Below are 20,152 nucleotides of genomic sequence, written 5' to 3'. Positions count from 1 at the left end.
CAACCTCTACACTGTCAAGAACTCCATATCCTTCAACTTTGCTAACTACCTATATGGTAATTTTGGTTATAGTTATTAATTTTATTATTAATCAGAGTTCCAAATTTGTAGTTAGTACTTTCATGAGACTTAATCGATAAATTGGCTATCTTTTCCCTTCCTTTGAATGGTGGTCCCCCGAGGTAACTTTAATCAATTAAAGTTATTATTTAATATTAATATTTTTTATATTAATATTCAATATTTCTTTTCCGATAACCAAATTTATTGAATGCCCAAAGGCACACCATTTAATGGTGTCACGCTTAAGGTATCATATGCACAACAATTTATACAAAATAAATACAACAAATCTTTTGAATTTCTTTATTATCGCACTTTTTATTCCAGTGTGAACTCACTTGAACAAATATGAATAATGGGAAATGTGAATATTCATAAAAAAAAATAACGAAAAAGCTAATTTGTGGCAATAGAAATATATACAATTATATAAAAAATTTAAATAAAAGAGATATGATAATAATGATAATAATTGCCCCATTATATCCACATATAGTTTGATGCCTTGCCTTGATGCATATGCAGGTGTGTGAATACTTGTGGTACTTTATGAAGGTTCCAGAGGGCCTGTAAGGAAACTCAGAGGCCAGGTATGAAACCAGTATACTGTCCTTGGTTGGAGGATCAGGGTCAAGTTCCCTGATCCTCCAAACACAGCAGCTGGGGATGACATGACGGTTTCCCTGGTCTAAAGAGCTATGTTGCCAATAAATAAAATGCTGTTATGCTACATTATAGTACTACGTGTTGTCATCCCCAGGCTCTCTAATATGGCCTAATATCGTATCATTGTCCTGGTACAGCCTGTGAATATGTACTTGTATGTGAACTTCCAGGCAGTATTGGGAGAAGTGTGGTTCAGGATCCTGGCCACAGTATTTCCTCTTTCTCTGACGTTTTACAGTCAGTGACTGACAGGCGCTGCACAGCTAATGTTGCAGTAAAATAACTCAGTAAGCTGTAAATGGAACTGCAGGATAAACATTGCTGTACGTTGTATTGGTCTTGTTGATATCATACAGACCACGTAGGAATGTAACAAAAAATTGTTTCATGAATGCAGACCTGCGTAGCTTCGGTCAGGTCCCTTTGCAGAGGTTCAATCTTTCCTCCTGCTCCCTCTTGCTGCAGCTCCGGGAACTACTATTTTGAACAATTAAAAATTTACAATGTTAATTGGATTCATAGTCTGGTGTAGTTGCTTCATGAGTCTAATAAGTCAAACCAAATGGTCAAAACTGTGACAGAACATCTGTCTCATTTGCCTCCCGTGCTGTTTAAAATACTCCTCCCTCCCTAGTGAAGTATGTAAAGGCCCCCACCAGGCTGGGCCACCTATCTTTGCTGGTTGTATAACAATGTAACATGAAGAAGTGTCAGGCCACCCAGCTGCTGGCTCCCAGCCCATCCTCATTTATCACGTTTCTCTAGTTGTGCTGGAGATGAGGGCGTCATAACTGATGAGAGAAGAATTATTTCACTTTCATCTTACTCATTGCTTTCTCTTTCTTCCTCTTTCTCTCCCTCCCTCTCTTGTGTCTGCAGAGAAGATCATAGATATTCTCCTTTCAGCTACTAAGAGCTATGGCCTTGGAGAAGAACTTGACAGGTATGTCTGTGCCAGTTTTCCTGTCATGTTTTTATTCTGTCATCCACCCTGTGGATCAGAAGTCAGATTTTATTGTATAATACACATACGGTGAGGTACTCATGTTTCCAGTTTTAATATACTTCAATTTACAAAGATGACTTCTTTTGACCTCCTTTCACCCTTGAATTTCCTGATTTGGAAATCAAAAATGAAAGTAGAAGCTTCACTAAACCTTCCCTGAAGCTCAGCACAGTTATCAAAAAAAGCTCTTTCATTGCTCCACTGGCCAACTTGTTTGTTATATGATCAACACAAATCATAATCAAATATTGTAAGGGCTCTTGGGACCTAATAGTTCATCATATTTTATTAAGTGAGGAAGCCATTTGTTACATATTCTACACAACAATGACTGTTGCACATCAACACATCAACTAACTGTGCTGTTGATGAAGTATTGTCCATATATGGACCTCATGAGTTGCACAGAAAGATACTGTGTCCTGACCCTGTTTCATCAGCCATCTAGGACAATCATGATTGTGCATCTAACAAAGTCCTTCCCTTTAGCCCGTTCAATCAACAGAAAAACTATACAGCGAGTTGTCTTTAGTTACAAAATACACAGAATACAAAAGTGATTGTGTGATAAATAGGCCTGTATGTTGAAGATCCAGTAGCAAGTTAATTATGGAGTCAGAACAACATTCCAGACTTCCAAAATTATATACCAATCAAAGTAACAACACAAGCCACACATTACAGTCATTTAAGATAGAATGATCCAGCTGTGAATTTGTCTTGCGGTGGTTTGCCTCAGTAAAAAGTGAGTGTGTTAACAAGGTTACAAGTGAAGGAGGCCAATTGTTGAAATATCAGGGATGTAACTGAATAAGAATCCATCCATTGGACATAAACAGATAATGTTGTAAAAGATGCAAATAATCTAAATTTGTGCAGAATTCATTTTCTTTGCTTCACACAAACATTAAATGGCTGGATAAATGAAGCCCCACATCTTTCTGTCTTACAGCATTAGCTGTAAGACGTGTGTCATTGTAGGAAACGGAGGAATCCTCACCAATAAGTCTCTGGGGCAGAGGATTGATCAGTTTGATGTGGTGGTCAGGTATGTTGTCACTTTTGTAGTTTAAAATGAGACCTTTTGATTATTTTGCGTGATTGATTTTGTATCTGTATGTTGCAGGTTAAATGAGGCCCCAGTTAAAGGCTTTGAAAAAGATATCGGCTCCAAGACCACGATGAGGATCACCTATCCAGAGGGGGCCATCCAGAAGACCGAGCGCTACGAGGCTCAGTCTCTGTTTGTCCTCTCAGCCTTTAAAGCTCTGGACCTCAAGTGGCTTCGACACATGGTCTTTAACCAGAGGCTGGTAAGGAAGCTGTTTACTCTGCTACTACACTAGCAAATGCATAATTATAACAACATCAACAATAATAATAATAATAATAATAAACGTATAGGAAGTACTGTCTATAGGAAAATAAACTATGTACCAATAATAATACAAAGACCAGTTTTGAGAATTTGTTTTAAAAATGTCTCAGCATCACTAGATGGATGATGAGAATGTTTCCATCAGACAGTTTTTATGCAGATATTAGACACCAGAAATCCAGAATAATCATTAACAAGTTTGAAAATCCTAAACACAGGAGTGTTGTAAAGGCAGATGGAAATTTGATGTTGAAGGGCAGCATATGGTTATGTGTTGCTCTTTTTAACAATTATAAAATATTTAAATATCATAAATGCATATTAAATATATTTAACTGAAAGCATCATAGCAGCAAACAGAAACGTGTGTGTCAATTTCCATCTACCTTCCATTCCAGTCACTCTTGTTGTTCTGTGATTTAGAGAAAAGGTTTTTATCCAGCCATAATGTCATCCTGTCTCAGTTGGTGTAAAATAAGGCTGTACCAAAAAATGGGGGATTCAACTGACATATGAAATTTGATTCAGGGGCTTTTCAACTAACCATGGGAATTATCTGATTTTGGAGATGGGCCTAAACCATGACTGAGGGTGAAACACAGAGGAGATGGATTCTGTCTTAGATCAGAGTGATGCTGCTCATTGCAGATACTTAGAGATATCCGGATACCGTGGATTGTAGTAAAAATGGTTTAAGCCTTGAGGTTGTTATTATGAGGCGGACTATCAATCCAGCTGCCTCCTGGGGATGAAGGCCTTATGGTCATACATACTGGAATAGAAATGTAACAGATTCACGAAAACAGCTACAGTCACAACATATCTGCTCTATACTCCCTGCACCATTCCTCCTCCCTGACAGGAGAGACCATGTGGTCATACACTGGTAGACCTGAAACTTGATCTAAGTAACACAATAAAAACAAATAATGTCCTTTATTGTGATCAGCTGCTCATTTGTCATTGGTTACATCACGCTTTGGCTCTTACTACAAAAACCGACAGCATAGAGTGTTTGTCAGTGTGGTGCTTCATTTACCTCACACAGTCTTTTCCATGGTAAGACAATGATTTGCACACAAACTACAGCTCTTATAGCAATGATCACAGGACAATCTGCTGGCTGGACGTTGATGTCCTCTTTATGCATGAGTGGTCATCGTTAACAATATCAAATTGCAATATACAGTAGGACGCCAGAAGTCTAGGAGCTATTTATAATTGCAAGAATGAAAGTACCAAGAGTAGGCAAAGTCTCCTTCAGTAGTCTGGTGGGAACCACGTCCGAGGGGCAAGTAGATGATGTCATGTGCTTAACCATATCATTGAGTTCAGGTAGAGTCACTGCTGAAAAAGAGTTGAAGGATGGCATGTAGACTGTTCTAGAGTGCTCAGGGGCAGGCAGGCAGGCTATGGGGTTGTCTGCTGTTAGTCATGGATCTAATTTTTTCTTTGATGAATTATTTTTTTTTAATTCAGTGGTCAGGTGATGCATGCTCCCACAACTCGGTCAAGAGCACTTTAGAGTTTTGGGCATTCTGATGGATCAAGGTGGAAAAATAGTTTGCCCTTTCACTGTAGTGTTCTATTTCATCCTTCATGTGCTCATAATAAACATTAAGTTTGCTGGCTTTCCATTTGCGCTCCACTTAATGTACCTCGCTCTTTAGAGAGTGGCTGGTGTCATTAAACCTTGGAGGCAGATTTGACACTGATCTGATTCTGATTGGGGCAACTTAATCCAATCCTGCAAGGCAGAGGTTATTAAAGGAGTTCACCAGATGTTCAATGACAGGTATGTGGGGAAGCACATAAGAAAGGGATGAGAATGCATTCGAAAGTTTGCCAGCTGCTGTTAAGTTAATAAAGCGAGAGCAAATAGACCTACAAACGTAACACTAAAGTGATCAGATACACAGTTGTTAATAATATACTAAATATTAAAATACTGTCGATCTTCAGGCCATATGATATAACAAGATCGAGAGTATGCATCCCTTTTCATGGGTTGGCCCAGTTGGGTGAAAAACTAAATTAAAAGATTCTAAGAGGTAAAGAAATTCCCCTGCCAGAGTATCACTGGCACAACATATATGAATATTAAAATCACCAATAATGCTGATCTGGTCATAATTAGGCAGAAGTAGAGAGAGCTGATCTGAGAATTCAGAGAGAAATTGCCATTGGCTTTAGGAGGCCGGTGACTTAGAGGAATAAAATAGGAAGATGCATGTAAGCACAACATGTTAGGCTTTCAAATTAGGCAGATTCCCCGTAGGAGACATCCTTATAGACCCAATCAGGAAGCAAATGTGGGCATCTACATTATTGCTTCCCAAAGTCTCGATTTTCAAAACAGGGCCAGTGGTGTTGTCATAAGTCCCAGTTTTAGGCGCTACTGTAGAAGCGTAAACATAGCAAAATCCTAAACAGTTTAGTGTGGACAAAGGCTATGACAACATATTTTTTACACCAACATTCAATGTAAAAACTGATAGAATCCCTTCTTTAAAATTGGATCCAAAACTTATCGTATATACATACTAGTTTATTTAGAGAGGACTGAACTCCTGAAATAGCTGCCTTCTGTAATCACTAATAGACACTCAGTGGAGTGCAGAGAACACAGTAGACACACTTGAACTAGCACACACACGCACACAAACACAGGTTTGCGCAGCTGTCCTTATTAGGATTTTGCATTGACTTCCATTTATTATGGACAGCCTAACCAGAATTGTATCCCTAACCTTAAAGGGAGAGTTCACAGAAAAATGAAAATGCACTCATCATCTACTCACCACTTTGCCGATGGAGGGCTGGGTGAGGTGTTTGAGTCCACAAAACACTTTTGGAGTCTCAGGGGTAAACAGTGTTGCAGGCAAATCCAATATAATTGAATCACTGGTGATAGCATTTTCAAACATAATAAAACAACAGAAAAAAACACAACATAACCTCCATACTGTTCGTGTGGTGTCATCCAAGTGTCAGGAAGCCCCGACTTTTAAATTCTACTCGAAACGGCGTCATTTACACCAGAAGGGGCGATGCTATCGCACACCCTGCGCTTGCCCTTGGGCGAAAGCTTGTGTGTGCAGTGTGTGTTTATTTCCGGTGTGTGAACTATCCCTTTAACCAGGACCTTTAGAAATGACATTGTGCCTCATTCGGTCTGGGCTTTGGTCCCCATGAGGTGTACTGGTCCTGACCAGGTCTGTCAGTGTTTATGCTGGAAAAGTTCCTAAAGAAGTAACAAAATGAGTACACACTACACACAGAGGATGTCACACCTTTTTAAAGTCCTATAAGACAAATTGTGATTTGTGAATATGGGCTATACAAATAAAATTTGATTGATTGACTTCACTTTTGGGGAGCAGTCATGTCATTCATCTTCATATACAGTCTATGGTCTGTCAATACTTTCTGAATAACCCCTCCAGCAAAGAGCAGCTGAAAGGAATGGACTTAAGGGAAACACAAATAATACTGTATTAACAAGATAGGGTAATTACTTAACATTTTAATGATATTCACCAAGTTGTTCTCAGTTTTGTTATTAAGTTTATTGGCAAACTTATTGTTTCCATATAACATGTGAGTGGAAGTTTAAAGAGTTCAAAGAATAGTGGTCCAAGAATCAAACCTCGAGTTTACTCTACACATTATACCCACTCTAACCTATCTAAGAAAATACCTAGGTCAACTGTCTTGATAGCAGCATCAAGATCCAGGAGAGAAGGAAGAGATACTTAATTAGAATATTTGTTCATAAACAGATCACTCACAACTTTTATAAGTAATGTTTCTGTGCTATGTGGTCCAAAACCTGACTGATAAATGTCAGAAGACTACTTGAGGTTAGATATTTTCGAGCATTTAATAATTTTTAGTGCCCAAGGTGCTAAGCAGTTGAAAATATTTTTTTTAAATGTGCTAGGGATATAATCCAAGCATTAGGTTGTGGACCTGTACTGCCTGTACTGAAGGCTCATAAGTTTCAGGTGGTAGGAGGTGCCACTTTATAGTCATTAAAGGGATTTGAGAGGGGCTTGACATTTGATCACATCTGCTGTGTGCAGATGTGTTTTCCACAACATTTTGCCCCCCAGTACTGCAGAGGAGAGGTGTTAGGTTTCCAGCTCCAATAGAGGAGCAAAATAGTCTCAGTCAGACAGGATTACCAACTGATCCGTTAGTGAGCAGTTTACAGACTTACAGGGTAACAGTGCTATGAGCTAATAGCTCAGAGCATTGCTGTTTGGTTTCTCTTTGCCGCTTACTCCAGCATACCTAAGCAAACCCAAAGGCAGGTATCCAAGTAACTGTTCATAAAGAGCCATCAGGACTGGGTGGGCTGCTAGTAATTAGTGTAATGGCCCTAGGTATACTGATACAGGAGCTTCTCTCTATGGCTGGCTTTGTTTGCCCCTCTTGTTTCTCATCAGTGTTTTAATGGCGCTGGACTCTCCTTCGAGACCTCTGCTCAGGTATTGTTTTCACTTGCTACTTAAGCAACATCGTATTTTCCACTTAGTGTCAATATTAATTGGTAACTATCAACATTTCTCATATACACAGTGGTTTAGACCATTTTATCTCTGTATCCGAAATCATTTCTACCCATAATAACACACCTGAAAACACATCACATGACCATTCATGTACACTAATCTGTATAAATACAATCACAATCACAATCACAGTCACAATAAAATGTGTGTTAACAGGATGCATATTGTGTACTCAACAGCTGGTTGCCAAGTTGCAGAAAATTTGTCCGGACGAAAAACACAATTAGTTTCACAAGTACAACCAGGACAAAAAAAAAATCTTTACAAACCCACAGAACAGTTCACCATTGACACTTTGCGCCTTAAGTTCAGGTTTTTATAGCAGACCCAGAAGCACACACACTGGCTGAGTTTGCATGAGTTTCTTAGATGAAGAGAGGCAGATGGAGCAGGGGGGCAGGTAGGTGCAGGTGTAGAGTTGGATGGCGTGGAGATCCTGGGATCAGGGAGACAAAGAATTAGTTGGTTCAGATGTAACAAATTAGATAAGCTAGAGAAACATAGAGACAGGCCGAAAGCATAGCTACCAGGCATTGGCACCAGTTATGGAGGATCATCAGGAGCGTACAGATTCACAGGGAAACAAGGAGTCACAGCTGAGCCGTGACATTGCTGTTTCTGTTATTCTGCTATTAATTCATTAGTTATTTGTTTCGCTTATTTCATATTATGAATTATATTCAATGTGAACAGTGGTAAAATAAACTTGCTTATCACTCTTCTTTTATATGATTGCATTTTGTGTTTTGATTGTGTGGTTTGTTCACTGTAAGAGTCACACTAAGCACACAATTTAATTACCTCACTCTGACTCTCAGCGCAGCACTGATGGCTTCTGGAAGTCGGTGGCCAGACACGTGCCAAGGGAGCCCAGCGACATGCGCATCCTGAACCCCTACTTCATCCAGGAGGCCTCCTTCAAGCTTATTGGCTTACCTTACAACGATGGACAGATGGGTAGAGGGGTGAGAGCCGGTTTCATTTTCAGTTTGAGGTAGAGGAGTAGTAGGAATGGTGAACTGTTAAGTTAATGGTCGGGGCTAGAGCTGTGGGAGCTGACTCTCCAGTCTGTCTGTTTGCATTATGAAAGCATCTGTGAACACACAGCAGATGCTGCAGGGAGCTGAGCACCTACACAGAGCCTGAAAACAAACAGCATCACTATTAGCTTGTTATAAATATAACCATGCCTCAGAGTTCACATCTGTAAGATATCTATACAATAACAGTCAAATGTATATAAGCCTCCTCTGCTATACTTTCACATGTTCACTATAAGTGTCCTGGGATACAGGTCATGGCTGGGTTACCTGTTTCAACCAAACTCTTTAATTTACACTGTGTCTGTTTTTCAGAATATCCCAACCCTGGGGACAGTTGCCATAACAATGGCCCTTCATAACTGTGATGAAGTAGCCGTGGCTGGATTTGGCTACAACATGAAGACTCCCCATGCCCCTTTGCACTACTATGAGAAGATTAGGATGTCAGCCATCAAAGAGGTACATTAAGACCTGATTAGTTAGAAATAGTTCTTATCATTCTAAGTGGGGTTGAGTAAAGACCTGCTGTAGACAGGATGTGGGCGAGGTTAGCAGAACAATGTGTTTGTTGATTACAAACTGTCATGTAACCTGGCTTATAATCAACAGAGCTAAGCTCACAGTGTATTTAGAACTTAGTCATGATTCATGAACAAAGGTAAGATACATATATTACTATCATGTCAGCAGCAGTTTTTAACTTAGCACTTTATATGCAGAGAACCCTAAACTACTCTACATACTAGCAGCCAGCAGACTGTATTTCGCAGTGATCATAACACTAGTGGACTCTCTGATCTTGAGCAGTGTAGCTCACTGGATGTACACTGTGAGTATATAAACCCACTATTGACTGTACATTTCTACTCGCATCTCTCTATATCTACTCCCTCTGCTATCTGCTTTCACTCCACACCCCCATATTTTTTGGCATTACCAATATTTTTGCAAACCATTTGTGACTATTGCGAAAACAAATCCACAACACACCATATATCAGCCATAAAATATATTATTTATGCAAATCACTTCCCCACACCCTCATTCAGTCACCCACTCACCTACCCCCAACTCACCACTCACTTCTGTGTGGCAATAATTTAAAGGGGACATAGCATGCAAATTCCACTTTGTTAGTGCTTCTACAGGTTAATGTGGGTATCTGGCATGTCTACCAACCCAAAAACTCTGGGGAAAAAACACTCGCTCGTTTTGTTATGGTTCCTCTAAGTCAGAAACGTCATGCTTGAGTGACTCGATTGAGCTTCCTGGGTTTTGTGTCGTAACAAGGAACTGGAAGTCTCCCTACATGGTCTTGGCCCACCCCCCACCCTCATCCCCCCCGTCCCCCCCACTCGTTACGCCGGGTTTACACCGGAGGCAGCGCAGCGCCGTTCCCAAGTGCGCAGCCGGGCTGTTCACACGGGACGAGCATTTCTCCGCGCTGGTCAGCCCGCGATTCACTCACATGTGGCATTTGTCTGGATCGTTGGGACTGGGAGGCTGCAGCAGCTGCTCGGTTGCGACCGCTCGCTCTCCCATGCGTGAGCTGGAATTTGTGTCAGCGCCACACAGCCAGCAGTGTGGAAGACTTCTGCAGTGTTCAGCGCTACTGTAACACTGGCACAAACAACAGAGCCCCCACTCGTTACGCCGGGTACACCGGACGCGAAGCGCCGCTGCGAGGCAGCGCAGCGCCGTTCTCAAGCGCGCAGCCGCCTGGCTGTTCAAGGTCAGCCCGCGATTCTGCTTTCTCCGCTTGTTGTTGTACCCGTTGAATGTCGGGGTTCGGGGGTAAATGATGGTCTTCATAGCCCCCCCCCTCTCTTTCTCTCTCTGTCTGTCTGCTTGTGTGCTTGTAGTGGATGGGCAGAGGGGGACATTTAATTATGTGATTGGGAAAATTAAAACTCCAGGACAACAGAAGGGGAATACAAAGTATGGGATGCATATTTGATCATTTATATCATATAAAATATGTAATTTATATCGTTTAAAATCATGGGGGGAGAGGGGGGAGGGGGGAGCTGGCTCATTAGCATTTAAAGGAACAGGCACTCAAAACAGGTCACTCTGTGGAGGGCTGTTTTATACAGGGTAAAAGGGTGCTGTTTGAAATGATCCTTGTGGTATTTTGACCAAAGTATGTTACAGACATTTCATTAAGACCCCAAGGAACCATATCAACTTGTGGTAAAATGGGCATGCTATGTCCCCTTTAAAATACAAAAGTTTGACGCCCGTGTGGAGAGGACGAGCAGGAGAAAAGCAGCAATAGCAGATAAACGAACAGAGTACTCCTGGCTTAACAGGAAATAAGGTCCACGTTATAGTCACAGTGTTCTCACAGAGCTGTTTCAATGACCAAGGATTTCTTTAACAAATCTCTCCTGATACAAGCCAAAAGTAACAAAACAATCCATCAGCATACATCATATCGAAACGCGCAAATATCCAAACACCTCACCCTGTCAGCCAAATTACTAATTGTTTACCGTGGCAGTAAACAAAAACACAAAGGCGCAGCAATGCGCACAAAAATCTGGAGCAACTTAACGCATCTGTTCACCAACAGGCACCTCACATCAAACCACAAAACCTGCACCCCAGAAAACCTCTACTACCAGGCTATCTTAGTCCATTATTGTATATATCCAGATATTGAATTTTACTGATTTAATCAGGCTACTATGCACTAAAACAAATAAAATACAGACTTATTCTCTACAGCAAAGTAAACTGCACACCAGTTACCAAATTCCAGAGCCCGAAAAAGCACACTTTGAAAATAAACCAATAAAGTAAAAAATATACCATTAAGAGGACCATATCAAATTCCCTTTAAAAGCCACCTTGAGCTTGCACCTTGGTCTTAAAATAACAGTGTATTATTGAACCACTGACTTCAGACCAGGTATTTGTTGGTCAAAAGCACAATCAATTTCTGCTGCCTTAAGATCGCAACAATGTGCCAATATACCTGACCAAACCAAGTGGATAATATTTAATTCATAAAAAATGGCAACTATGTTGGTCTAAAACTAGCAAAGACACTGGCATTGGGCCTGGTTTGCTATATGTAAGACCTTTAAGTCAAGCTTATATTTCATTTCATTTTTTCTAAGAAATCAAAAATCTCCTTGGTGTTTGCTTTGACACGTTTACTTACTTGTACACAAATATTCCTAGTTTAAGAATGTCAATCAAGCCTCAAGGCTCCATGTGACCCTCTATTACCTTTAATGGATGAAACGTATTCACTACCCCTAATTTGTTAGCATTCTGACCAACATCCTTTTTGTTAGTTTCCAGGTTTATGCTGCACTGGAACAGTTAAATATGACCTTTCTCTCATTTGAAATGCCTCCCAGGAATCTGGAAGGGATTTACTAAGCATGCTGAGTGGTGGCCTGGGATGTTTTTGAAATCTCAAGGAATGTTGATGGGTGTCGTTTTTTTAAGAGAATGACAGTCAAAGCACACTACATACAGTGTCTGATTTGCCATTCTCAACGCTTCACAGTCTCACAGTCTCCATTGTACTAATAAATTACTCAGAGCCAAGGTCATTGAAACACACATGCATGTTCTCCATTTTATTTGCTCTGACTGCAAATACTTGTGTTTAAGTTCAGAGCCACTGAGCTACATGGCTTGACACAGACTTCACTGACAGATGATGTTGATGTTTATTATCACATTTTTCTAATTATTGTTAAATTATTTTGCTTTTCCAAACAAAAAAAAGAAACAATGGTATGGTTATTAACACGTTTACTGCATGCAGGTGTCTGTCGGACCCAGAAGACAAATTTAGTTCTGTGTTAGTGTTGTTTTGAAAGCAGCACCAATCTTAGGATGATGTCATGATGATAGATGATATATTCCACTAGTTAGCCACTGATCTAGGGAGAGAGACTATGAAAAACCTTTCATGAATTAGTCTGCTTGACCTGTCATACCAAAGGAAGGAATGGGTTTTTGTGTGAGTTGAAGTCTACATGTCGTCAGGTGTACCACTGTGAATGACTGGTTCTTGAGAATTCCACATAACCGATATCATCGATTACAACAATAGCACGTTGCAAAATGGCTGTATCTGAGCAAGCTGTAGCTCCAGCTTTACCTACTGCAGCTGCATGTGGAGGGGCGGAGTGTTGGCGGAGAGATGGCTGATCATGGCAGAACAACAGCTGTTAACGTGCACTTTAAGCATCAGAGCCCTGCAGCTATTGCACTTCTGTCCGTCCTGGGAGAGGGATCCCTCACATGTGGCTCTCTCTGAGGTTTCTACCTTCTTTTTACCCTGTTAAAAGTTTTTTTTAGTAGTTTTTCCTTACTCTTGTTGAGGGTTAAGGGCAGAGGATGTCACACCCTGTTAAAGCCCTATGAGACAAATTGTGATTTGTGAATATGGGCTATACAAATAAAATTTGATAGATTGATTGATTGGTTAGAGAATACAGCACATTTGTGTTGACTCTTTGTCTCCAACTAATGATGATTCATTTGCATTATTAAGAGGAAGAACATTAATGTACACTGTAAAATTACATGCCAGCAATTTTTCTTAACTACATATTAGTTTAGTGACTTAAATGGCCCATATTGTGTAAAATACAATTTCTGGGCTTTTACTATCCATAAATACTTGAGGGGGTCAGTAGGGACCCTCAAAGTATAAAAACAGTCACACACTACCACAGGCTAACCACAACAAACAACACTGAAGAAACACTGCAGCGTGGAGGGATGCAAGGAACGTTACTGTTGGAGACCAGCGGTTACGCTTTATTTCTTCTGATGTGTTGTGTCTGTGTGCTCAGAACGGAGTAACATAGACATTACTCGTTACTCCGTACTGAAACTCCATACTGTAACTCGGGACATTACTCCTACATCGGCCGACTGTCCTGCTAAAACTTGACCAAACATGAGGACGGTGTAACTTACCATTCAGAAACATCCTGTTGTAACCGACTGTTTTGGCTGGTCTTCTACAGATGTATCCAGACATAATGTGAATTTCAGCTGTTTAACAGAGAGATCATCAATGCGCCAGAATGAGATCAGTGATAGGCCTGGTCACGTGTCACTCAAAGTGCAGTCAGCCAATCAGAGGAGGGGCTCATAAATACTTAAAGAGGCAGGCGAAAACAGCCTGTTCTGTCTGCAGCTCCAGAGAGAGGCAGAAGAGAGGACATGGAAATACACATTGCAGCAGTTTTTTTCGACTTTAAACCACTGATATATCATCTTAGGGGGACCAGTACCTCAAATTAAACCCCAGAAAGGTGTCAAATATGGGCCCGTTAAATCCTTGTGACACCCAGTTTAAGATTTAAGTTATCTGGTAAAACTACATATTCTTTAGTTCAGGCAGTAGAGATAAAACTTCCGACATAAGACTCATTATTGTAAGAGCATAATTAAGCATTTATAAGTCACTGTTAAGCTAGCTGCTGAAGCCCTGTAGCACTGGATCAGGGTTTTTTTCAAAGTCTAACTTGATAACATGATCATTTATTGATTCTAGAAATATGAGGAAAAAGTTTAAATCTACTTGTATGTATGTACACATCCAAGTCTAATAAGTGTTATTAAGTTTCTTTGTTACTTAGGTCACTTATTATTGAAGTAGCGCTGCACAGAAAACCGGTGCTCTGGAGCAGACTGACTGACCACACCCCCTCATCAGCCTTAGCACTGCCTCTCAGATCCTGAAATATGTGGTTCAGTGTCTGTGATACTGCACCATTTATTCTCACCTTGTTAAATTACAAAAATTATGTTCCTGTGAAATGAAAACACGGTGTGTTTTTGCGAACATGCACCTGTCACTTTTTGTAGTAATTGTACTTTTTTTTATTGTAAATGTTGCTCATCATAATCATAACTGCTGCTATCTTTAACTGCTATTCAATACATCTTGTGGATGTACATTACATTACTTGCCATGAAGTATTTTGCACTATCAATCCAGCTTTGCACTATTCTGGTTTTTACTAGTCTCATCCTATCCACCATGTGCCTTTTGACTGCATACTATGTTGTACTATGTACTATGTTTTGAGTACTTAATATGTTCTGTGTTTATATGTTTACAACAGGCATTAGAAAGAAATGGCATTTCAATCAGAATTGACGATAAAGTTGACTTTTAGTGAAGTCCAGGGGATGGGAGACATTACATTCAAAGTAAATCAAGCAAAACAAATACACAGCATGAGGGCCGTAACAACAAACAATCATAATTTTAAATGAAATGTGATATTTAATATGGCCCTGTGAAGTCTACACCAAACCTCCTGTGTGTGTGTGTGTGTGTGTGTGTGTGTGTGTGTGTGTGTGTGTGTGTGTGTGTGTGTGTGTGTGTGTGTGTGTGTGTGTGTGTGTGTGTCCACTCTGCAGTCCTGGACTCACAACATATCTAAAGAGAAGGAGTTCCTGGTGAAGCTGGTGAAGGCTGGGGTCATCCAGGACTGGACCAGTGGGATCTGTGGTGCAGGATGCTGATAGTCGGCATTCCCCCACCAACATGTGCTCCAACACCTGAAGAGGGAAACTCAAGGCTCCTTTGACCACATTCCCAGCAGAGAGCAGCAGCTGTCACACACCATGGTCAAGGCAGAAAGAGCATGTTTTGACCAGGACACCCTGCCCAGTTACTTTCACATAAAGTATTGCAAATTGGTCTCTGCATTGTAACACAGTCTTTAGCTTGTCAACGTTGCAGGTTAGTGTATATAAATGTGGATTCAGTGCCCTGGCTTAAGGGTTTGTCATGAATGCTAGGGATTTAACCAGCACCTGGACCAGGTTGCCTGGGGTTGTGTTTAAACACAGAGCCTGTGCCAAGAGAATACCTCTACAAGTGTCCTTCTGCTCACACAGCTGAATGTATTCTGCATCAAACCTATACTTGCTCATTTGTGTCTTCATCAACCCTGATGTCACTGATTTATATCTGATTCAGGGTGCACTCTACATGACACATGTCAGCCATGATGGCCCAGTCTCTGACATCAGAGCAACAAGTTCCCTCAGCAGCAGCATGAATATCACATTTAAACTCACTATAGCAGAAGAGAAACATTTACTCTGTTCTTGTGAGACCCCCCCACCCTTCACGTCTACTGTATGCAACTGCAGCCGGTCATATCTTGTTTTTACTTACAAACAACAACACTTTTTTGTTGTTCCTTGTCTGTAATAGCAGAAGACTGAATTCCCTCTGCTAATATTCACTATTTAGAAATAAGCTACAAACCAGTTTTCACACACAGGAATATTGGAATGTGTTTGAAACACCTAATATATGAAGTGCAACCAGAATGAGATGCAGATACATCCAGTAGACGCAAGGGGTCACCTTACGGAGTATATACTTTATCTCGTCACTTGTCATCTGTCTCTCACTCTCTCCGTTTTGTGAGGAAGTGACGAACAGGGTCCAGGTCTGAGTTATATCTTACTGAACCATTTGCTACTTAAAATGTACCTGAGGTGCACTGACTGACTGAGTTTGTTTTATGTGAATAGATAGTTTTGGGCAGTTTTTTTCTGATGCTAAATGCTCTGCTAAACCCTGATCTTTCTCTTCTCTACTCAACCTTCCCCTCAGACACCAAACTCGGCCCAGCCACAGGCTGCGATCTCAGGTCCCCTCACCTCAGCCACCTGTCCTGATCAGTGCTACTCTCAGACAAGTGACTTGAGCTTTAACAATCCATCTCACTTTAATTACCTAGAGCAACTGTGCTGAAAAGTGTGTGTGTGTGTGTGTCTGTGTGTGTGTGTGTCTGTGTGTTGCTTTACACACTCTGGTCTGTGCAATCTTTCCTCACCTCATTGTAGGTGTTCATGGACTGGGTGCAGTCAGATGCTCAAGCCAAAGTATTCATATTATTTATTGTAGCCTGTGCACAAGAACACATTAAAAATTAAGATTAAGATTCACGTTTCTGTGTTTTGTTTAACAGGTCGCATTGAGATGCAAGAATTAAAAATCATCCCCTTCACATGATGAGTTGTTTTTCAGGGAAAAAGGGAAAACCACTGTGACTGTGACCAAATGACGAATGTTTCTACCCAGACACATTCTTATGGAGCACTGCCCGACTGAGGTCATCTGTGGTTTGAATGGTATATGTGCAAAATTTGAGTCTCACCTCATAAGTATGCCACCTTGTTGCAACTTGTTTCTCATTGTGATGGTGTTTATCATTTCTGTCAATCATAATAACATAGCACCCACCCAATTAGATGAGGGACAAATCTGAATAAAAAATACTAACGAGGAAAACACAAAATAGCAGATACACTGAATTCTACTCAATCAATCCATTTTTATTTGTATAGCCCATATTCCCAAATCACAATTTGTCTCATAGGGCTTTAACATGGTGTGACATCCTCTGCCCTTAACCCTCAACAAGAGTAAGGAAAAACTACTTAAAAACCTTTTAACAGGGTAAAAAGAAGGTAGAAACCTCAGAGAGAGCCACATGTGAGGGATCCCTCTCCCAGCAATATACTCCACTTGTAGCAGAGCAGGTCAACAAAATAACAATATTTACAACATTGATGAGAAAAGACAGTGTCTAACATAAATGAAGAGGTGTATCAATGTTTAAAGTTTTTGTACATAAGAGAATGTCTGATAGACATGAATGGAGCAGTAATAACAGTTTGTAATGATAGGTTTTTAATTAATGGTAGAATATTTAAGGTTATATTGCATATCTAAGCAATCTAGTTGTAATCACAATCCACCATCCACCTCATGATCCACCATCATGGTCACGATCCAGAATCACCTTCCACGATGTGGCCACAGCAGTGATCCTGGATCTGCAACGATAAAGCACAAGGTCTCCAGTGAAGAAGTCAGTAAAGTGAATTGATGAGACATTAATGTGATGAGGAGACAAGCTCTGTGTGTCACATGTCCCCCAACAATCTATAATGTAACTAAGAGCTGGTTCAAGACAGACCTGAGCTCTAACTATAAGTTTTATCCAAAAGGAAGGTTTATGCGACTGGAACAGCAGTCAACAGACTCAGTTTTGGCATGTTCATCAGAAGAATAATCAAAAACCTACATCTGATTCAAGAAAATCGGTGACAGTGGATTCGAGTTGGAAACATGTGAAACAGACTTTACAGACAGATATTTCACAACTGAGTACTGACACCTGTTGAACCAATGCACTGCAGTTACACTGGCAGGTTCAAGACTCAACGGAGGCTGCAGAGAGCTAATGAAAGGTAGGGTTCTTTTTAATTATTTTTATGTCATTTGTACTGAGGGTTGATGCAAGTCATCACTGATTTCACTTCAGACAAATTACTGTGTTGTCTCTTGTCAAGCTTTTGAGTAAAGGTAAAATCAGAGTAAAAGTAATCATTCCTCTTGAACCTAAGTGCTGACTATGTGGCACTTCTTTTAACTTGTATCTTTAGTTTCAAATAAAATTCCTTTATCACTTGAAAACACATTAATCGTGCAACTTACTGCCAGTCTTGAGATGTTGCGAGCTTTGGAGAGAATCTGGGAACGAGCTCAGTCCCTGAAATCAAACCATTTGTGCTGCAAAACCAGATGGAGTATAAATCACTGAGGTCATTAGTACTTCACCTGTACTCTAAAAAATCCAGACTTCTGCGGTGCCCTTTGGCAAGAGAAACTCTGTCCTGACAACACCACCTCCCGCTTAGGGCCAGGGAGCCCTTAATCTTTATCACTCATCATGTGACCAGCTCTGTGGCTTCCCCAAACAGGAACAATTGGCAAGAGGCGTACTTTGTACAACAATAATTTAGCTATATTACAAATTGTATGTAAATTTAAAAAATCCAAATTTGAAAAAAGTTGAATTTTTGCTCTGATCGGTCGGAAACCTTTGATACTATAATGAAATACCTCAATAATGTTGTGTCTGACTGAGCTGTACACTGTAATGTGACTATTTATCAGGCAGAACACAGTGGAGGATGCACACTTCTGTCAGTGTTTAAGTTCATCTTCCGACTGAATGAAATGTTTCTCATGGGCCGAAGTGCAAAGATAGTGCAACAAAAGCTAGAACATTAAAATTAACACACAACATAAAAACAGACCAAAATTGTTGATGAACTGCTGTATGCACAACCACATATAAACACAGTAACAAGTAGCAATGATTGGCAGAAAACAGCCTATAATAAATAAATATAAATATTAAACTGAATAAAAGCAGCAGATAGAACAAAACACTTACAGCAATGTCATTAACCACACGTCACTGTGAGTAAGTGAAAATGTAACATATAATTAAACAAAATTATTGTACACACTGTAGTAATATCCAGCTTTAACAGTAACATTGATATCAGTGAGTAACATGTTGTCAGAGGGGGAACATTCAAACTCAGAGTAAGGAAGGTCCCTCTGTACACTGTAAAACTAGTGCAGCTTCCACAACACTGTGCTTATTTTCATTGTATATATATGTTGTAACTTGATCCAACATGCAACTTTAATGATTGAGCTGCTCTTGCTACAGGCGATACTGTTTGTGTCTTTATACAGTAGCTCAAGAGTGCTGAAAGAAAACTAACTTCTTCACTGATGTCAGTCAGTGTGCACCGACTGGGAGAGAACCTTACTGTATATTTCAATGGTGCACTTGACTGTCTGCGTAAAGATACCTGCAGATGTGATTAATCTCCCTACTATGCCTGTGTATTGTGTGGTGGTGAAGGACAGAGAATCTGTAAGGGACCTGGATGAAAATGAAAAAGGGGTCAGGGTTCATTCCTGCTGTCGAGAGTCAGTCACCCGATCCTCTCAGGTATCCCTCTATTGGGACACTGAGCCAACAAAGAAATGTGGATCCCTGTTAAGGCACAGACATAACAGTGGCCTAGCTAGCACTAAACAATATAGAAAGCATATAGAAAATAATTATGGAGGCATAAATTAGATGGTCAAAAAGAGAAGGTCAGATTGAGTTACATACCATAATAAGTTATATCAATTGGCAGTATATTAAAATAGTGATGTGCTTCAAGTTAAACGGATATTAGCTTCTTTCATACAGCTGCCAGCAACCCAGTGAGGTTTGTTCAAAAGAAAATATCACACAATTGTCCAAATGTGAAAAGCTGCACATTTTTCAGAAGCATATGTAGAGCTCATCATCATAATTATTTCCACAAACCTCAATCAGAGCCTCACACAACACCAAGCATGTTCCAATCAGGAAGCATAAGCGTATCTTAGTCCACAGCTCACAAGGTGAAAGGAGGGCTAGGTTTGAAGGTATAAACAGGGGTTCCAAGCCTTATTTAAAATAACAAGGGGTCGGAGGCAACAAAAAACAAGTCACTGTGCACCAGTGAATCGGTGTACAGGGTACGGCAGTTTGGAAATATC

The 20,152-nt window shown here is 40.3% G+C and overlaps 1 protein-coding gene across 4 annotated transcripts in view; it reads left to right on the top strand.

Moving 5' to 3' along the window:
- Window positions 1–16,688, top strand: part of st3gal3a (ST3 beta-galactoside alpha-2,3-sialyltransferase 3a) — a 43,414-nt gene extending 26,726 nt beyond the window's left edge. For all 4 annotated transcript variants that reach the window (XM_035175842.2, XM_035175840.2, XM_035175839.2 and 1 more), the window contains 6 exons: window positions 1,609–1,672; window positions 2,688–2,783; window positions 2,862–3,048; window positions 8,509–8,655; window positions 9,046–9,192; window positions 15,145–16,688. In XM_035175842.2, coding sequence (XP_035031733.1) covers window positions 1,609–1,672; window positions 2,688–2,783; window positions 2,862–3,048; window positions 8,509–8,655; window positions 9,046–9,192; window positions 15,145–15,249 — 746 coding nt within the window. In that variant the 3' untranslated portion in view covers window positions 15,250–16,688. The remainder of the gene's footprint in view (window positions 1–1,608; window positions 1,673–2,687; window positions 2,784–2,861; window positions 3,049–8,508; window positions 8,656–9,045; window positions 9,193–15,144) is intronic.
- Window positions 16,689–20,152: the final 3,464 nt, after the last annotated feature.

The sequence above is a fragment of the Hippoglossus stenolepis genome, chromosome 14 (genome assembly GCF_022539355.2).
Source record: "Hippoglossus stenolepis isolate QCI-W04-F060 chromosome 14, HSTE1.2, whole genome shotgun sequence".
Classification (NCBI taxonomy): Eukaryota; Metazoa; Chordata; class Actinopteri; order Pleuronectiformes; family Pleuronectidae; genus Hippoglossus; species Hippoglossus stenolepis.
Note: the sequence above shows the minus strand (reverse complement) of the source record. Positions and strands in the feature narration are given on the sequence as shown.